The 21,234-nt window shown below is 42.5% G+C and overlaps 1 protein-coding gene across 2 annotated transcripts in view; it reads right to left on the bottom strand.

The window, feature by feature from the left end:
* Window positions 1-3,508: 3,508 nt before the first annotated feature.
* Window positions 3,509-21,234, bottom strand: part of LOC135507078 (hydroperoxide isomerase ALOXE3-like) — a 29,188-nt gene continuing 11,462 nt past the window's right edge. For both annotated transcript variants that reach the window (XM_064926616.1, XM_064926617.1), the window contains 11 exons: window positions 20,533-20,655; window positions 19,707-19,810; window positions 19,418-19,587; window positions 19,111-19,254; window positions 18,542-18,745; window positions 18,197-18,283; window positions 16,039-16,208; window positions 14,609-14,730; window positions 5,489-5,589; window positions 5,220-5,390; window positions 3,509-5,050 (listed from right to left, as the gene is read on the bottom strand). In XM_064926616.1, coding sequence (XP_064782688.1) covers window positions 4,871-5,050; window positions 5,220-5,390; window positions 5,489-5,589; window positions 14,609-14,730; window positions 16,039-16,208; window positions 18,197-18,283; window positions 18,542-18,745; window positions 19,111-19,254; window positions 19,418-19,587; window positions 19,707-19,810; window positions 20,533-20,655 — 1,576 coding nt within the window. In that variant the 3' untranslated portion in view covers window positions 3,509-4,870. The remainder of the gene's footprint in view (window positions 5,051-5,219; window positions 5,391-5,488; window positions 5,590-14,608; window positions 14,731-16,038; window positions 16,209-18,196; window positions 18,284-18,541; window positions 18,746-19,110; window positions 19,255-19,417; window positions 19,588-19,706; window positions 19,811-20,532; window positions 20,656-21,234) is intronic.

Here is a 21,234-nt window from a genome sequence, read left to right as displayed (position 1 = left end):
ACACACCTACTCATTCCAGGGTGCACCTACTCATTCCAGGGTACACCTACTCATTCCAGGGTGAACCTACTCATTCCAGGGTGAACCTACTCATTCCAGGGTACACCTACTCATTCCAGGGCACACCTACTCATTCCAGGGTGCACCTACTCATTCCAGGGTGCACCTACTCATTCCAGGGTACACCTACTCATTCCAGGGTGCACCTACTCATTCCAGGGTGCACCTACTCATTCCAGGGTACACCTACTCATTCCAGGGTGCACCTACTCATTCCAGGGTACACCTACTCATTCCAGGGTACACCTACTCATTCCAGGGTACACCTACATTCCAGGGTACTCATTCCAGGGTACACCTACTCATTCCAGGGTACACCTACTCATTCCAGGGTACACCTACTCATTCCAGGGTACACCTACTCATTCCAGGGTGCACCTACTCATTCCAGGGTGAACCTACTCATTCCAGGGTAACCTACTCATTCCAGGGTACACCTACTCATTCCAGGGTACACCTACTCATTCCAGGGTACACCTACTCATTCCAGGGTACACCTTCTCATTCCAGGGTACACCTACTCATTCCAGGGTACTCATTCCAGGGTACACCTTCTCATTCCAGGGTACACCTACTCATTCCAGGGTACACCTACTCATTCCAGGGTACACCTTCTCATTCCAGGGTACACCTACTCATTCCAGGGTACACCTACTCATTCCAGGGTACACCTACTCATTCCAGGGTACACCTACTCATTCCAGGGTACATCTACTCATTCCAGGGTACACCTACTCATTCCAGGGTACACCTACTCATTCCAGGGTACACCTACTCATTCCAGGGTACACCTACTCATTCCAGGGTACACCTACTCATTCCAGGGTACACCTACTCATTCCAGGGTACACCTACTCATTCCAGGGTACACCTTCTCATTCCAGGGTACACCTACTCATTCCAGGGTACACCTACTCATTCCAGGGTACACCTTCTCATTCCAGGGTACACCTACTCATTCCAGGGTACACCTACTCATTCCAGGGTACACCTACTCATTCCAGGGTACACCTACTCATTCCAGGGTACACCTCATTCCAGGGTACACCTACTCATTCCAGGGTATACCTACTCATTCCAGGGTACACCTTCTCATTCCAGGGTACACCTACTCATTCCAGGGTACACCTTCTCATTCCAGGGTACACCTACTCATTCCAGGGTACACCTACTCATTCCAGGGTACACCTACTCATTCCAGGGTACACCTACTCATTCCAGGGTACACCTACTCATTCCAGGGTACACCTACTCATTCCAGGGTACACCTTCTCATTCCAGGGTACACCTACTCATTCCAGGGTACACCTTCTCATTCCAGGGTACACCTACTCATTCCAGGGTACACCTACTCATTCCAGGGTACACCTACTCATTCCAGGGTACACCTACTCATTCCAGGGTACACCTACTCATTCCAGGGTACACCTACCCATTCCAGGGGTTTTCCTTATTTTTACTATTTTCTACATTGTAGAATAATAGTGAAGACCTCAACAATATGAAATGACTCACCTGTTTTGAGCTCCACACTATTAGGTAAAAACAAATACATATATATACTTTTTTTGGGGGGGGGGCTTGCCTGTTTTGCTTGTTATTTTGTTATTAATACGTGATATTATCAGTTTGCAAACAATGTAAAAATAATAACAATTGAGTTAATAAAGCCGCATACAAACATGGTCTCCTTTTTGCTTTCTTGAGTAAAGCAGCTCCAAAATGCAGGTGTTTCAGCCTAGCTCAGCACTTTCTGTGGTGGTGGGGCAGCCAGCGGAAAATACAGAGCGTTGCAAAAGAAAATTACTTCTTAATCTTGGCCTGCTCTGGTAATGTGCCTCTCAGACACCTGTACCGAGACTTCCTAAATCCCAACAAAAAGATGGTGGATAGAGTGCATTCGGAAAGTATTCAAACCCCTTGACTTTTCGACATTTCGTTACATTATAGCTTTACTCTAAAATTGAGTAAATATTTTTTTCTTTCATCAATCTACACACAATACCTATAATGACAAAGTGAAAAGAGGTTTTTAGAAAGTTTAGCAAATGTCTTTTTTTTAAATAACAGAAATACCAGACAACATGCTTTGAGACTTTAAATTTAGCTCAGGTGTATCCTGTTTCTATTGATCATCCATGAAATGTTTCTACAACATGATTGAAGTCCTCCTGTGGTAAATTAAATTGATTGGACGTGATTTGGAAAGGCACACACCTGTCTATATAAGGTCCCACAGTTGACAGTGCATGTCAGAGCAAAAACCAAGCCATGAGGTCAAAGGAATTGTCCGTAGCACTCTGAGACAAGATTGTGTTGAGGCACAGATCTGGGGAAGGGTAGCAAAAAAATTCAACAGCATTGAAGGTTCCCAAGAACACAGTGGCCTCCATATTTCTTAAATGGAAGAAGTTTGGAACCACCAAGATTCTTCCTAGAGCTGGCCACCTGGCCAAACTGAGCAATCGGGGGAGAAGGGCCTTGGTCAGGGAGGTGACCAAGAACCCGATGGTCACTCTGACAGAGCTCCAGAGTTCCTCTGTGGAGATGGGAGGACCTTCCAGAAGGACAACCATACCTGCAGCACTCCACAAATCAGCTTGTTGCATGGAGAAGCATGGTGGTGGCAGCATCATGCTGTGGGGAAGTTTTTCAGCAGCAAGGATTTGGAGATTTGTCAGGATCGAGGGAAAGATGAATGGACCAAAGTAAAGAGAGAGATCTTTGATGAAAACCTGCTTCAGAGCGCTCAGGACCTCAGACTGGAGCGAAGGTTAACCTTCCAACAGGACAACGACCCTAAGCACACAGCCAAGACAAAATAGCTGTGCAATGACGCTCCCCATCCAACCTGAGAGAGCTTGAAAGGATCTGCAGAGAAGAATGGGAGAAACTCCCCAAATACCGGTGTGCCAAGCTTGTAGCATCATACCTTAGACGACTCAAAGCTGTAATCGCTGCTAAAAGTGCTTCAACAAAGTACAGAATAAAGGGTCTGAATACTTATGTAAATATGATATTTCAGCTGTATTTTTTTAAATAAATTTGCAAAAGTTTTTACTTTGTTATTATGGGGTATGTAGATTAATGAGGGAAAAAATTATTACATCATTTAAGAATAAGGCTGTAATGTAACAAAATACCTTTCGAATGCACTGTAAATGAAGACAGTTCACTTAGGCTGTTTCCTTTATTTATTTTTGTCAGTTCAGGTCTACTTAACTTGGACACCAATGCAATAACAGCTGAGTTTGGTCTACTTAGTTCCTTGACTTTCATTGATCCAGGAAAAAACAGCAAGTGGTGTCCCTCGCTCCCACTTCCATCTCTGATCCTAATTGGATAGCCATGACCATAGGGGATTGGAGTTGATGGCTATTTTAAGGTTCACTCTACTGATTCTGCCACACTAGACCAAAGTGTATGATGATGATACAGAAGTCAGAAGTCATTTTTTTGAATCTTTATTTAACTTGGTAAGTCCGTTAAGAACAAATTCTTATTTACAATGACAGTGTTCAGGGGCAGAACGACAGATTTTTACCTTGTCAGCTTGGGGATTCGATCCAGCAACCTTTCGGTTACTTGCCCAACGGTCTAACCACTAGGCTACCCAAAAAACATAAGTTTAAACTTAAGTTGACCGGAATATTTTGATTGAAATCACAAAAATATTTGTTGCTCTTTGACCCTTCATCTACTTGTCTAGGTAGGGGTAATGAACTTGTAAAAATACAGCCCAGTACAACAACAAAAAACGAGACATCTACAATGTTCTGGGTAAAGGTGACCCGCACTTTGACCTTTATAACTCTTGAACGGTGTGTCCTAGAAACAAGCTGCTTCCTGCACAGAGCAACATTTATTTGAAGTGGAGTTAAATAAGGTTAAATAAAACGGAGTTGCTGACAATCTGACCTTTCCCTGAACTTTTATTCTCCGGACTAAAGATCCTGAAGCTTCTGCTCATCACATTCTGTGCATGTGTTTATTCTCTACTTTACTACAGTCCTTGCTCTGCTCTTAGAGAACAGGCTACTCTGGCGAATGGTGCTGTTTAATAAAGATGGATCAAAGCTGAATCAATGTCTGCAAGTTCTGCAAGATCACATAATGAACCGACTATAATAGCATAGTATTACATTACTGTAAGACAAAAACACCAGTGCATTTTTCTCTCATGTGGCTAAAACTTATAGGTCCACGAGGCAAACTTGTTAACACTATCTGCTCCACAATTCACACAATCTACATCATTCAATACAACACTGTAGGATAGTGTGAAACACTGTATAACTCAAGAAGATCAAACTGATTGAGATTAAATGGTTTGTATGCAGATACTGCATGGATGTTTCACCGGTAATACTTGAAGAATTATCATTCTTGATTGACAGGGGGAAATGTGAAGAAAAGGACACCTACATTGTTTTTAGAAGAAAAGGTCTGTGAAAAGTCCCATTCGCAGCCACATTTTGATAAGGGAAACTGTACTTCATGTCATTTCCAAATTGGATCAGAACATCAATCGTGTCTGGCCTTTTCTAACATAATAGAAGGGTTAAGTAAAATATTATTATTATTTTTTTTTTCAGTTCAAGTTCTAGTTCAAGTGCAACATGTATCTAACAATTGAACCAAAGTCAATTACCTAGGTTGCATTTATTAGGGCACACCGTAGAAAAAGGTTGTAAAACATGCTTCAATGGAAAATGAAAACAAGTGGTTCTTATTGGACAAGTCCAGGTAGTCTCTCCCTGTATCTGTGCATTTCTTCCATTTGGGGCATAAGAAATACGACCGACTCATTTTACAGGGCCACACTGTTCTCCACATTGTTGGGATTCAGGTAGGTATATGACAGGGGTAAAGAGACATTCCTGCCTTGGATTTCAAAATTGTATTTCTTCAGCACATTTTGAGTTTCGTGAATCAGTTCCAGAGGGGTCTTCTCACTGAAGTGATCCTGATAGCCATTTCCAAGAGCGACCTAAGGACGCAAGAGTTGATGAAATTTTAAATGACATTGAAACTGTTGTTTCATGAACCACTGAGTATATTTTAATTATGACTACTAAGGACACAATTCGATTGGCATTGTCATGAAATGTTTTAAAGTCATAGAATATACTTTAATACAGTTTCTCTCATATACTCACATAGTCAGTGGACTGCCTGCTCAGAAGGTACACCGCTGCCATGCCATTAACGGTGGTGTTGATGTCAGGGAAGGTCTTCAGCATGGTGCTCTCAGTACACTGCCCCTTAGTGGTGGGAGGTGGTTGTTGCAGAGCGTTGGGGAAGTTGGGCATCCAGCCCCCAAAATCAAACTGGAACGACAATGGCAAAATAGATCAAACTACTTTGCTTTTCCAATATAATACAACAGTAACACGGCAAACTAAAATGATACAATTGGTTTCATCACCTGTCCATTGTTGACTGCAGCATGTTGGACAGACACTGTGAAGATCACCATGGTGAGAAACTTGACCAGCTCTGTCACTGAACTGAAAGACTGAGGGATTCCTGCATGGAGAAGGTACAGTAAACCACTTCATTCAGACACTGTATTGACATTTTGCTAATTAACTAGGATATAGTTTTGGAATGTTAACCATGAAAGGGAAGTTGACCTAAAATCCAGAAATTCCCAAGTGATTCCATACATTGAAACTAAATTGGTGGAGTTTGCCCTCTCTCCCTCACTCTCCCCGTAGTGCCGAACGCAGACAGCTGCAAAAACTAGTCACATGATACATTATGTATCGTTGTACACTGCTCGCTCTGCTTCAATGTCAGTGAATGAGTCAATCAGAATTTAATTATGAATTGTGGACAATCGGAATTGTGAATTGTGGACAAATGCTTTGTTTTATTGAAACATACAGCCGAATAAGCATTTTTTTGTGGAATGGTAATTGTTATCTACCTAGCATGTACTTTGCTCTCTTCTGATTGGTCAGATGTTTGTTAATTGTTGGAAGAATTTTTCCATGGGCATTGTAGATACTTTCACCAGCTAGCACAAGGATGAAGGACTCATCTGGACAGCTGGTAAGAGCTAGCTACTATCTTTTTTCTGAGAGATTTAGAAGATTACTGCAGTTTTTGTCACCTTTGCAAAAATGTTTAAGCTTATTTGCCAACGTTTTGCTACTTTCTTGGAACATGTCTGAAACAGAATCTCTGAACAACAGTAGCCCTGAACCTCTAGCTAATGCTAAACTAGCTGGAACATTAGACAATGTTAATCAAGCTGGACCTTTGGACAATGCTATTGACTTTGTAGCCCCCATCACTTCTCATGGGGGGCTACAAAAAATATCTAACTACCACCAGCTTTTCAGGGAGATGGCACTTGGGTTGTTTGCTTGCTGGTCTTGTCGCTTTGAAGTGGCTGTGCAGGCAATGTACAATCTGCCAGATATGGAGTTGGACCTGTAATAGCCTCAGTATTTCCCACGCACCTAGCTGATTCAGAACTCCTATACTGGGACAGCCTTTCGCTAATGGTTCAGAAGACCTACTCTGTTGTCAAGACCAAACTCAAGGAAGCCCTTGGCCGCAAGCAATCTCTTTCAGACACATGTGAATGCTTGCCCTAGGAAGCCTGGTGAGAGCTTGGATGTGTACATTGCTGACATCACTCGTTGGTTTTGGAGGCCTTCCCAGACTATGACCACAAGGCACAGGAAGGGGTGAAGTTTCACCACTGCGGCCGGATTGGACCCAGCCTTGCAGGCGAAGATTCATGGAGCGGAGGACATCGGTGATGCCCAGCTCGTCGCAAGTTTCTTTGAAAGAACTTGTGCAGCTCTCCAACTACATGCTGCATACCCGCCAGTGGCACAGACCCCAGACTAGGTTGCTATGTTTCGTTCTAATGACACAGATGATAAGCTCCTTCATGCTGACTCTCACTGTGAACGCCCAATTTTTCAGTTTTTGATTTGTTAAAAAAGTTTGAAATATCCAATAAATGTCGTTCCACTTCATGATTGTGTCCCACTTGTTGTTGATTCTTCACAAAAAAATACAGTTTTATATCTTTATGTTTGAAGCCTGAAATGTGGCAAAAGGTCGCAAAGTTCAAGGGGGCCGAATACTTTCGCAAGGCACTGTACTTGCCATCTTTGAGGGAATTGAAGTGTCTGCTCTTCTTGACACAGGATCAACCATTTCCATCATCAGTGAGGATTTCAGAACTTCACATCCAGCTCTGAAAAAGCGCCCCGTGAAGACATCCTTTGCTTGCTCTGTCAATGGACAATGTTTGAACAATGTTTGGACATTCCCTGGACTTTGTCATTATGCATTTCCCCTAGGGAAAGAACAACTCAAGCATGAGTTTCAAGTTGTCAGAGGGGCCCACCATTCAGTGATACTAGGCTTGGTTTCCTGCAACAGCAACATGCCCTACTGAATATCAGTTGTGGAAGACATGCTGTACCACATCACCTTCCCTGGATGTTGCTGCACCCTCTATGAAGATAGATGACTTGTCTCCATGCTGCTGTGCTGTTTGTTGCTACTTGGCTACCTGCCAACCTTTTTAGTTTTACTTTAATAACAGTTTAATCAAAATCTGCATTTAACACATTTAACAACGTCTTATTTTTTTCTTCACTCTACTCTCTTCATTCAACTTTTTCACCCCGGATGCTTTATCTGGACATGGTTCTACAGGACCTCCACCAGCCGAAAAAGCTAAGTAGTAACATCTAACTGCAGTCGCTGTACTCATAATATACAGGAGATCTATCGCCTTATGGTGAGGATAGCCGTGTTGCAAGCCATCTTCAGATGCAATTGTTAGGCTCTGACAAATTGAAAACCCTAGTCATTTGCGATGCCATTACCCGCAATATTAGACTTAAAAATCATCATCCAGCAATCATACACTGTTTACCAGGGAGCAGGGCGGCAGATGTAAAGGCTAACTGAAAGAGGGTGCTGGCTAAGTCTAAAACTGGTGAGCATAGAGAGTATGGGGATATTGTTATCCACATTGTTTCATCCTAACATCTTTGGTACCAATCAGAGGTCACCAAGCGCAACATAGCTTCAGCGTGTAAATTCTCTAGAAAGATGTGTCGGCATCGAGTAATTGTCTCTGGCACCCTCCCAGTTAGGGGGAGTGATGAGCTCTACAGCAGAGTCTCGCAACTCAATTGCTTGTTGAAAACTGTTCTCTCTCTCTCTCTCTCTCTCTCTCTCTCTCTCTCTCTCTCTCCTTCCTCACCTGCTGTCTTGACCTCCTAATGCTCGGCTACAAAAAAAAAACGTATATTTACTCCTGAGGTATTGAGCGGTTGCACCCTCTACAATAACTGTGATTATTATTTGACCCTGCCGGTCATCTTTGAACATCTTGAAGAACAATTATAATCACCCAGCACAGCCAGAAGTGGACTGGCCACCCCACAGAACCTGGTTCCTCTCTTGTTTTCTTCCTAGGTCACTGCATTTCTAGGGAGTTTTTCCTAGCCACCATGCCTCTACATCTGCATTGTTTGCTTTTTGGGATTTTAGGCTGGGTTTCTGTATAATGATTTGCTGATGTAAAAATGGCTTTATAAATACATTTGATTGATTGAGACTAACTTGTCGTCCGCTCAAGTTCAGTCACTGAAATCGCTTCTCAAGAAATACACAGACGTCTTCTGCAAGAGTTCAGAAGGCCAAGGTCAAACAGGCCTAATAAAACATTGTGTCCGCACTGGCAATGCCATGCCTGTCAAACATCGTGCCTACCGTGTGACACCAGACCAAAGGCAGGAAATATAGAACCAAGTTGACAAACTCTTGAAGACAGTTGTAATCGGAGGAAGCAACATTCTTTAGGCTGCGCCAGTAGTTCTGACCCCAACAAGGACAGATCCTGGCGTTTCTGTTCGGATTACAGAAAGCTAAATATTGTGACTATCAAAAGATTCTAATCCACTACAGCGAGTTAACGATGCCTTGGATGGGCTGTCTGGCTCTGACTGGTTCTCAACAGTGGATCTTCAGCATGGGTACTGGCACGTGGAGCAGAAGGATCGAGAAAAGACAGCATTCGCAAAAGAGGTGGTGAGCTGTATACCAATGAGGTGAGCTGACCAATGCTCCAGTGACATTCAAGAGAGTAATGAAGTATGTACTGTGAGGCCTCCGATGAAAAACTTGTACTTGGATGATGTCCTCATCTACGTCCGTTCCTTCGAGGAACACCTGCAGCACCTGGAAGAAATCCTCTCCCGATTCCAAGGGTACTATTCCTAGAGCAAATCGTGTCCAAAGATCGAATTCATCCAGAACCAAGTAACGTGCAAAATGTGAAGGACTGGCCTACTCACACATCCACAGAAGTGAGAGCCTTCCTGGGACTCTGTGGATATTGCCATATAGTTTATCACAAACTTTGCACACCATGCTGTACTGTTAAATATGCTGACTGAAAATGTTCCATTCTAGTGGACTTAAGCATGCCAAGATGCATTCTCCTACCTGAAACACTCCTTGTCAGCGCCTCCCATAGTTGTCTTCCCAGACTTCACGCAGCCATTCTACCTTTACACAGAAGCATCCTGCTCTGCGGTGAGCGCTGTGCTTGCCCAAAAAGAGGAAAGGCGTGAGACTGCTGTTGCTTATGCTAACCATGTACAAGAAGCTTTTACAGAATAAAAATATTCTAAGACCCCCTCTCCTTTCGGAAAAGCTGACCACGACTCCATTTTGTTGCTCCCTGCGTACAGACAGAAACTAAAACAAGAAGCTCCCGCTGAGGTCTGTTCAACGCTGGTCCGACCAATCTGATTCCACACTCCAAGACTGCTTCCATCACGTGGACTGGGATATGATTCGTATTGCGTCAAACAACAACATTGACGAATACGCTGATTCATTAGAACGTGCGTTGAAGATGTCGTTCCCATAGCAACGATTAAAACATTCCCAAACCAGAAACCGTGGATTGATGGCAGCATTCGCATGAAACTGAAAGCGCGAACCACTGCTTTTAATCAGGGCAAGGTGACCGGAAACATGACCGAATACAAGCAGTGTAGCTATTCCCTCCACAAGGCAATCAAATAAGCTAAGCGTCAGTATAGAGACAAAGTAGAATCGCAATTCAACGGCTCAGACACAAGAGGTATGTGGCAGGGTCTACAGTCAATCACGGATTACAAAAAGAAAACCAGCCCCGTCACGGACCAGGATGTCTTGCTCCCAGGCAGACTAAATACATTTTTTGCCCGCTTTGAGGACAATACACTGACACGGCCCGCTACCAAAACATGCAGACTCTCCTTCACTGCAGCCGACGTGAGGAAAACATTTAAACGTGTTAACCCTTGCAAGGCTGCAGGCCCAGACGGCATCCCCAGCCGCGCCCTCAGAGCATGCGCAGACCAGCTGGCTGGTGTGTTTACGGACATATTCAATCAATCCCTATCCCAGTCTGCTGTTCCCACATGCTTCAAGAGGGCCACCATTGTTCCTGTTCCCAAGAAAGCTAAGGTAACTGAGCTAAACGACTACCGCCCAGTAGCACTCACTTCCGTCATCATGAAGTGCTTTGAGAGACTTCCTGACGGGCCGCCCCCAGGTGGTGAGGGTAGGCAACAACATCTCCACCCCGCTGATCCTCAACACTGGGGACCCACAAGGGTGCATTCTGAGCCCTCTCCTGTACTCCCTGTTCACCCACGACTGCGTGGCCACGCACGCCTCCAACTCGATCATCAAGTTTGCGGACGACACAACAGTGGTAGGCTTGATTACCAACAACGACGAGACGGCCTACAGGGAGGAGGTGAGGGCACTCGGAGTGTGGTGTCAGGAAAATAACCTCACACTCAACGTCAACAAAACTAAGGAGATGATTGTGGACTTCAGGAAACAGCAGAGGGAACACCCCCCTATCCACATTGTTGGAACAGTAGTGGAGAGGGTAGTAAGTTTTAAGTTCCTTGGCGCACACATCACAGACAAACTGAATTGGTCCACCCACACAGACAGCATCGTGAAGAAGGTGCAGCAGCGCCTCTTCAACCTCAGGAGGCTGAAGAAATTCGTCACCAAAAGCACTCACAAACTTCTACAGATGCACAATCGAGAGCATCCTGGCGGGCTGTATCACCGCCTGGTATGGCAACTGCTCCGCCCACAACCGTAAGGCTCTCCAGAGGGTAGTGAGGTCTGCACAACGCATCACTGGGGGCAAACTACCTGCCCTCCAGGAAACCTACACCACCCGATGTCACAGGAAGGCCACAAAGATCATCAAGGACAACAACCACCCGAGCCACTGCCTGTTCACCCCACTATCATCCAGAAGGCGAGGTCAGTACAGGTGCATCAAAGCTGGGACTGAGAGACTTACAAAGAAGACTGTGAACGTTCCTAAATGGCCGAGTGTTTTAATTTGCTATGGCAAGACCTGAAAATGGTTGTCGAGCAATGATCAACAAAAAATGTATTTAACTAGGCAAGTCAGCTAAGAACACATTATTATTTACAATGACAGCCTAGGAACAGTGGGTTAACTGTCTTACTGAGGGGCAGAACAACAGATCTTACCTTGTCAGCTCAGAGATTCGATCTGGCAACCTTTCAGTTACTGGACCAACGCTCTAACCACTAGGCTACCTGCCGCCTGACGAGCTTGAAGAATTTGGAAAAGAATAATGGGCAAATATTGTACAATCCAGGTGTGCAAAGCCCTTACAGACTTACCCAGAAAGACTCACATCTGTGATTGTTGCCAAAGGTTATTTTAACATGTATTGACTCAGGGGTATGAATATGTATGTAAAGTAGATATTTCATTTTAAATAAATTTTCAAAAAAATATTGAAGTCATTTTCACATTGCCATCATGGGGTATTGTGTTTAGATGGGTGAGAAAATAATAATATTTCATCCATTTTGATTTCAGGCTGTAACACAACAAAAAATGGAATAAGCCAAGGGGTATGAATACTTTCTGAAGGCACTTTATGTGCTTGTGGTGCAAGATTACTTTTCAAAGTACGTCAACCTCTGTGCCATGAAAGACCAGCACTGTCTCTTCAAGAACTTTGTCAGCAAACATGACATACCAGAAACCTTGAACACTGACAAAGAACATCAGTTTGAGGCAGACATCGTCCGAGACCTTTGCCAGTTGCTGGGAGTTAAGAAGACCAGAACCAGCTCCTATCATCCACAATGTGATGGGATGGTGGAACAATTTAAAATCGGACACTCATCAATCTCCCAACCAAGACACTGCCCCAACAGCCTGGTGACGAGTGCCTCAACCAACTTTCCCTGTCCTACAACACCAGCACTCCCTCTACAACGGATTTCTGCCTGACACATGGTCTGACACATGGTTGAAAAGCTGAAGAAGATGTCAGCCAAGCTACTGTTCCCCTCTGGACTGCAGCGGGATCGCCAGCAGATTATACAGCTCAACTCACCGACATGGTACAGTCTGCCCATTGGATCTCCCACACAGAACAGAGAACATGCTCACTTTCAACAAAAACGCAACTACGACGAATGTCATGCACATTCTCTACAACGCAGGAGACCTTGTATGGCTTAAAGACCCTGCAATAGCACGTCAGAAGCTTTCACATCACTGCAAAGGTCCCTTTGATGAGTGCCTTGGATCTACAGAAGAGGACCCTGGTGTAATCTACAGGGTCAGATTGGTCCAGCAGGTACCTAACAAGACCCAAGTGATCCACTAAAATTGTTTGAGACCGTACACCTCACCTGTACCCCGACCTGGAACAAATGAGCCTGTGGAACACTTACCTGCACCTCCTCGACCTCTGACCCTGACAGTCTTGTCAGGTGCCTTACCCTTCAGATCCTCAAGGCCCTGTGAGACATAGGAACACTACTTACCTGAGACGTCCCTGGATCCCCCTGTGCCTCACCAGGCCCCTTGTCAGGACCCCTCTTGCCCAGCCCATTAGACATTGACCCACCTGACCCCTCAGGAGACCAGATGTCTACACCTCAACCAGCATAGACAGACAGGCTGCAACTGGAGCAAAGTTCGACTGAGCACCCAGGTTGCCGCCGAGTTAGTCTCTTAATAAGTGACAGGGGAGTCTATGTACTGAAGTGAGAAGTCTACAGATCTTTGGACCTCCAGCAATTTCTTATCGAATGTAGAAACAGGGATGTTTCTCTAGGGGGCGGGGGGAAGAAATGTAAGATTATTGTAGGAGAGTTATTTTCTAAGCTGTTGTTAGTCCACTGTTGTTAGTCCTACAGTGTGGTGAATTGGAATGGTAATTGATTATCTACCTTGCAACTACTTTGCGCTATTCTGATTTGGTCAGATGTTTGTTAATTGTTGTTAGAGAACTGGAATAATGGCAGTTCATGAATGCTTGTAACAGTGTTCAGTTAAAGATTTAAAAAAACAAAGAGTAATCAGTCTCCATCCCGTTTGTATCCACAAAGAGAGTCATCCATCCACCATTGAAAGAACCATCAAATTCCATTAGTTTGTGTAACTATGTTTCCAAGCTCAGCTTTTATGTAAGTCACACCGTATAAAAAAAGTCATGACAGCTGTGATGGAAACAGGACGTTTCGGTACAATTACAATAAATGACGACAGATCATTTGTTCGTTTGACATTGTGGGATATTTTTGTGTCGGTCAAATTAATTATGCAAAAAAATGGCAGTGGAAATATCTTTCGTGCAAATATTAATATAATAACCATCATATCCAAGAAAACTTGGAGTCACGCAATATTATGGTGTGTGATCCACTACCACTTGGTTATTGTGGGAAGTTTATAGAGCTGCAACAGGCCTGGCCTCACTTTCCATGGTTATGGTCCCAGGAACTGACACCGCCACTCATTTTGATCACACACATTTCAGCAACATGCTACAGATTAAATCAATTATGATGAACTTCCCAGGGTGGTGAAAGTGCACGGTGATGAGCTTGATGCTACTTTCCAAGAAATATCGAGGGGGTTATTCTGGTGACATGATGATAGATGCTTGACTACCGTTTGACAGATAAAAATCCATAATAATCTCATAATGTAGACTACCCCCATCCTCACTGGACCTGCCAGCTGTTGGCTAGAGCACACGTGCCAAGACCAGAGTAGGCACATTTGCTATTTAATGCAACATTTTGTGACAAAACTATCGATAGAGTTAAAAATGTGATGGAAACACATTGAACTTGAGATTTAAAAAACAAAAATGTTTGTGAAAAAGTACATTTTGTCATCATGCACTGATTTGTATTGCGGATACAAGTCCATTTGGTGGAAACACCACTGGTGGGAAAATTTGAAAAAAGATTTTAGAATATTCACATGAAAATCTGATGCCAATTGGTTTCAAACCTACAGTAGATACTGTATGGAATCACTTGGAATTTCCTGGATATTACGTTTCTGGATATGACTTATTATCAGAAACAATCATCAACAAATCAGATCTGTACATTTGTATTGCACTGATGTAGTCTTATGATTAAGAGTTGAGAAAGAGCTAGTGTGTCTTTTAAATGAGAAAAGTGTAACCTGTGCTGGTTTCTGCCAGGAACCCATGGAAGAAGATCTCCTCGATCCAGTTCTGCAGTTCACAGTCCTTCTGGACGTCTGAGTCACAGGTGTAGTAGTGACCAATCACATTGTGAACAAACCTATACAAAACCACAGGACAACATCAGGTATTAGCAAAACACGATGACAAAACACAGGACTGTTCCACCAGTTAGGTGCCTTATGAGTAGGGTAACTTGGTGATTTTTATGTTAACATTGTCATAAAGAGCACATGTTAGACTTAATTAAAAAAATATATCAGAGGTTAAATAAAAAATTAAAACAATTATAGTAAGTGCCTATTAAGTGACAAACAAAGTAACAGGGTTGACCGTAAGTGTTTTGACGATTTTATCTTAAATCAGCCATAAATCTCATGGTGACAGGGAATGGAAGCTTGTTCTATGCAACAGGGAGGGGCAATTACATTTTTAATATATTTAACTAGGCACAGATGACAGCACAAGAAGGTAGAGACAACAATGCATCACGCAAAGCAGCCACAACTGTCCTTAAGTGTCCATGATTGAGACTTTGAATGATGAGATGGAGATATAACTGTCCTGTTTGAGTGTTTGTTGCAGCATGTTGCGGTCGCTAGCTGCAGCGAACTGAAAAGACGTGCGACCCAGGAATGTCAGCTTCATTTAAAAATAATAATAAATGTGAAAACATTTGCAGCCTGTCTGTCTATGGGTAACTGGGTTGAAGTGTTATGTTTTTGACATCTCGTCAATTTTTTATGATTTGCCTAGATGTTCAGTGTTTCTGGTTCACCATTTTAATAAGAGTTCAATTCACTTAACAGGATTGGTCTTAAAATTAGGAACAGTTTTTAAAAAACGTAATTAATCACTAATCATGTGAAATATATAATAATCTTCAGAAATTACTTCATCAAAGCAACAAAATAACTAAAGCTTTAAAATGGTGAAAAGTTGTAGAAATGTGGAGGTTAAGTGGGTTAAAATCTTCCTAGAAGTCACAGAGGATGCACAGAGGGACGTGTTAAAATGCAGATTTTTTTTCACATTAACAACACTTTATTAATATAAAAATGTATTGAATTTTCCATGAGGTCTGTTTAATATAGCTTTAATATAACAGGCTTAAAAAATATCAAAGGTACACAAAAGACACTCATTTCATGGAATGACCCAGTACTGATATTATGGGCTACATTGTCATAGTGCAAAAGAGCACAAATTTTTGCAAAAAGACCGTAAGCCTCATTATAATCTGGCAGCATGATTTACTTTGGAGGAACGAGTAGACTACAGTTTAGTAAACTGAGCAAAAATGTAGCTGCATGAACCTTATAATGCACAAATCTAATTGTGCTGTCAAATTGACAGATCCTGGATTTTTTTTTCACCACAAAACTCAAGAGACCTGTACACAAACTACCTGTGAACGATGTCCCACAACCTGAGTCCATCATCCCTGTAGAGGAAGTTGGGGATTGACTCCAGACCACGTGCTGTGATGTCCTCCGGCATACAGAGGGAGCTGTAGGTCAATGAGGCCACAGCTTTCTTCAGGAACTCCATCATCCCTGGACCTCCGACACTGGCATTCTTCAAGATGGGTTAAAGGGATAGTTCACCTTTTTTTAATCATGGCATAATCTATTTCAAAGAGCAAAATATCCACCCTTGTCTAAAGTTGTTTTATTTATTTATACAGTTTTTTTTTATTGCAAAAATGTGCTGTTTCCATCAAGCCTGATGGGTAATTCAGCCTCATGATGGTTGGATGGAAACATGGTTTATGTAACCAGTGAGAAAAACCTGTCACTTCTCTCCTTGTGTCATATAATTGGACATGCAGTTGGGTTTAAATGGCGATCAGTGTTTTAAATATCAAACAGGGTTATCAATGACAGAACTTGTTAATGACAGATGCCAGGGCAGCTCTGTGGTTTAAGCGACAAAGACAGGTTGCCTGATATCACACAAATGATGGACACACATAGATGGGGCAGATGTCTGTGTGTTATGAGTCTGAACGGTCAGATAGCAACAGTGACAAGAAGCTACCATGTGGGGAATCGCAGGTGGCTTGTTTCAGCGAGTTGCATTTTGTCCTTGATACCATGTCTTGTTTTCAGGTGTTTTAACTTATCACATCTATGCTAATGTGGCTATGCTAATATGGATACAATTCTCTATCTAGCCAACAACTGTAACGATATATTTGAGAGACAAGTGCTTATTGTGCAAATGTATTTATGTTTTCAATAAACATTTGGAGACAAAATAGAGTTAAAGTTGCCAACAATCCTTTGGCATTGACATTTGTTTTGCCCTCAAATTGCGCATACATCGGTTTTGTTGCTAAACAACCCTCCCGTTTAGGACTGAGAGGTTCACAGAGATGTATCACAACAATGCCTGACACTTCAGCCTGATGATCACTTTACTCTACCGCGGCATGTGTCGCTAGGCAACGCCTGACAGTTCAGCCTGATGATCAATTTACTCTACCGCGGTATGTGTCACTAGGCAACGCCTGACTGTGTCACTAGGCAACGCCTGACGATCACTTTACTCTACCGTGCGTATGTGTCGCTAGGCAACGCCTGACAGTTCAGCCAGATGATCAATTTACTCTACCGCGGTATGTGTCGCTAGGTGTACATCTCAAAACGATAACCAGCTCAGTATCAAATGTGTTACAGGCTTTGATTTTCCCATTTATGTTTTGAGGTTGGACTTTAGCACATACAGTATAGCTCGTTAGCATGTAGGGCGCACTGATTGGTGCCACCTCATTAGACAGTATGTGTTACACCTGTGCTGGTTGCCATCTTGTTAATGGGAAGGTGTTTCACGGTGCTGGCCCAGGTGCTATTTAAGAATGGGTGGCCCAGTGCTCCAGATGTCTTGAGATATGTGGAGGGTCAACACCTTTAGGTGTGGTGCTCCCTATATGAGTTCTAGAGAAATATTCCTTTGTCTGATTTTCGTTTTTCTCCACCTTTTTGGTTTGCTTCCTGTCTGTAAGTTTGATGTGGGTTTTTCTTTTGTTTGCCTCTTCTTGGGCAAATTTTGTCGGAGCTCATGGTGGGTGTCTTTTAGGTTCCAATTGTTGTTGCTCGTCAACTTTCAGTGGACACCCCCATGAGTGTCTTTCAGAAGCCCTCCTAAAACCCCACCTGTTTTGTTTTGGTCATTGGTCAGTGACTCTGTTAGTTCCCCCTTCTGTTTGAGCGACATTTTTGCTGGGGAACGTAACAAAAGTTATGATTGTATAATCGTATAGTGTTTAGAAGGCCTTATTTTAAATGAGTATCTTAATTAAATCAGCCATTGTTTACTCCGAACACTTTTTAAACAAGTTAGCTGGTAATTTAGGAACGTCCAGATTAATCATTTTTGGAGAATGTAACAATGCTAGTGGAAATGGATTGTATCAGCGGTGCATTTATAAGTATGCAGAAAGCAGGGTGCTTATTTTTTAACACAGAGCTCTCTTATGCTTTTGAATCAGTTTCCACTAGCATTGTGACATTCCACGTGTATTAACGTATTATAGAACATTATAAGAATGGAATAGGCAGTACCTTTGTGAACAGCCCATTCTCTGATATGAGGGCCTGTCTAGCTAGAGTGTTGATCTGCAGAGTGTAGCGGAAGTGAGAGATCAGGAGCTATGGAGAAAGATGGAACGATCATACATGAAATTCACACCTAAAAATGCTATGTATTGTACTGTACTACAAACAACCTACTGCTTCTTTCATTTACAAAAAATACATACAATGAATACATTTATTTCCAAATACTTCAGGTTCTCTTAATCATGTTAAAAGTATTGAGTTCATAGGAAAATGAAAACTCACACAACTGTAGTGTTAAAACAGTTGAAAACATACTCAGTGTCTGCATGCACAGCAGTAGGTATGTACCTTGTAGATGGGATGCACCATTGGTAGGTTACGCAGTGTCGACACGGCGAACACCTCAGCCAGCAGGTGAGTCCTCAGCAAGTGAAAGTTCAGCTCATGTTCCGCGAAGTCAGCGTTCCTCACAAAGATCTTGGCCAGGAGCCAGTCATACTCGGAGTCAGTAGGAAGGAAGATGGGGTTGTCTTCTCCAGGCTCCTGCTTCAGCTGTGAAAGGAAGCAGAACAATCATGGCTTGCTTCATTAATTGAGAATGTGTATATTGTTACAATTTAAAGAAATACGGAAGTTTTAATAGTTGTTTTCTTAAAATGAGTGTTGTCTGTATGGTTCATGCAGACATAGGATATAACATCAATCATGAAACCCCCAAATCCTTAGTTTTAGGCTAACAGTATATGCTTTTGCTCATGCTTTTTTGCTTTCTGGTTAGTTTATTAATTTCTGAGCAATATTTATGCCCATTTATGGGACTCCTTTTGGTTCAAGAGAACTCCCAGTGGCAAACATTCTGTTAAGAGGATTTAGTTTGGGTTTCGGAAGTAAAGATCTCATTCTTATGTGAGATGTACCTGGATTGCAATGGGAATGAGCTTATCTTCTGGGGTCACATAGAGCAAGCAGAGAGGAGCAGCCAAGAAGTGCTGTTTCCCGTGGATCACGTTTGCTGTCACTCCATGTAGACGCTTGTAGTCAACCAGGAAGATGTTGCCTTTCTGTTTAGGTTAGGACATTAATGAGTTAGGGAGGAAGATGTTGCCAACAACACCACCATGCCAAAGGAAGTGTACTGACACAATGTACAACATATTGTACTGTACTACACACTAGAGTAATAACAGAACGATGAATGACATACATTACTCCATTTTTACAAACCTGAATTTCTGCTTCAAGGTTTTTTCCGAAAAGGGAAGCCTTCACCATGTCTTCTGTGATGGGGAAGTTCTCTGGAAGCTTGGAGCAGCGATGGATCATCATGGGGTTGAGGCCGTTCAGAAGCTGGTACCCAAAAAACTCATCCTCCTTCCAGTTCTTTTCAACATATTCTAGAAGAAAAAAAATGATCATGTGTAAAATGAAACTCTTTTCAAAATCATAATGAGATGCTAATGATTCCAGTGAGCTATTTGAATGCTGCCTTTTTTAAAGGCTGAGACCAACTTACCATAGACGTCAGTCTTGTGTCCATTGAAAACGTGACTGAGTTCATCTAGGCTCTTCCATTGTTTCTTGTTGGTGGAATGGGTTTCTAGTTTGAGTGACAACAATCTGCCAGGATAGAGGAGGAACTTGACTTCAACATGAGAATGATGGTGCAGTTGATTAGAGAATGGTGCTAACAATGCCAGGATGTCCCCCAGGGCTCTGTGCTCGGTCCACTACTCTTCAACATCCTCCCCCTAGGGTGATCGACTCATTCACAGGCCACATATCCTTAATATTATGTGTCAATCGGCATTTGATTTGGTGAGAAGTTCAGCTATTTGGTTATAATGTCTGCTAAATGGGCTTGTTGTTTGATACGATTTCAGGCATGATTTGAGTGGCTAAAAACAAATTCATTTAGGAAAACCTTGCCTGACGGTGTTATTACTGGCATAATTCCTATAATCCACGTTCCACCACAAACCTGATGGCCACATTCCCAACATCTCAGAATATCACAATTACCTGAACTGGTGTAGGACAATCACATCTCATCTCACCGTAAAGGAAGTATTTTTAAAGGTGTGTTGGAGATATGCCAATAGAGATTAATAAATATCTAATTAATTTCCTGGTGCTGCCTCTTATGGTTCTCAAACTGGTTTCCATGTTCCCCTGGGTATACTTGGCCTATACTCAGGTGGTACTTGTGAAGACTCACAAGAGCATAGGCCTACAGGTAAAATGCACACAAGGGGGTATACTTCAGGGGTACTCTGGGAAGAGCAAAACGTGACTGTTTTACAGTAAGCAAAACCATTTTGAAAACCAGTGCTCCAACTTACGCTTCGATTGCTGTGAACTTGAACTCCAAGTCCTTGGTGAAAGAGAAGCGGACCTCAGCAGGGAGATCAGAAGCGCTGTCAACTTTCATTATTTCAGGTAGACCCTCGGCATATATACTCCAGCTGAAGGGAATAGACATGGTAAATCAAGACGGGATACACAGCCTGTCGTTCACCATTACATACAAAATGGTAGCTTAGGTGACTTCACATGAATGTATCTGTGTTTAAGAGTTATTTGTTTTTTTTGAGTTTAGAGTTTTTAGTTTAGAAAAAAATGATGTGTCATTCCACAAATGCTACAACTATACACTACCATTTTTTTATACATTGTGGACCACTCAAATTGAGTTGAGACACTAAAAACAATCATAGTCAAACATGGTACAGTAGAGGTGCGATCTATAATATATTACATCTGTACGCATAAACAAACATATGTACATAAATGGACAAAAAGGCACTTATAAAGAAGTCTCCATTGGAGGATAAGTTGCATTTACATAATTGTTACTTGAAGATGTCGTAATTTATTATTTTCATCTAGACTGTTGAAATAATATTTTTGACTGGACAGCTGAGGAAACACATCCTCTCGAATGTTGTTGTGTAACCCACAGTGAAGCAAGACATGAGCATCTGTTTCAATGGAACCATTGTAAAAACAAAACAAGTACATAGATGTTTAAGGGAGTGTTTGTG

This window comes from Oncorhynchus masou, chromosome 20, assembly GCF_036934945.1.
Source record: "Oncorhynchus masou masou isolate Uvic2021 chromosome 20, UVic_Omas_1.1, whole genome shotgun sequence".
Taxonomy (NCBI): Eukaryota; Metazoa; Chordata; class Actinopteri; order Salmoniformes; family Salmonidae; genus Oncorhynchus; species Oncorhynchus masou.
Note: the sequence above shows the minus strand (reverse complement) of the source record. Positions and strands in the feature narration are given on the sequence as shown.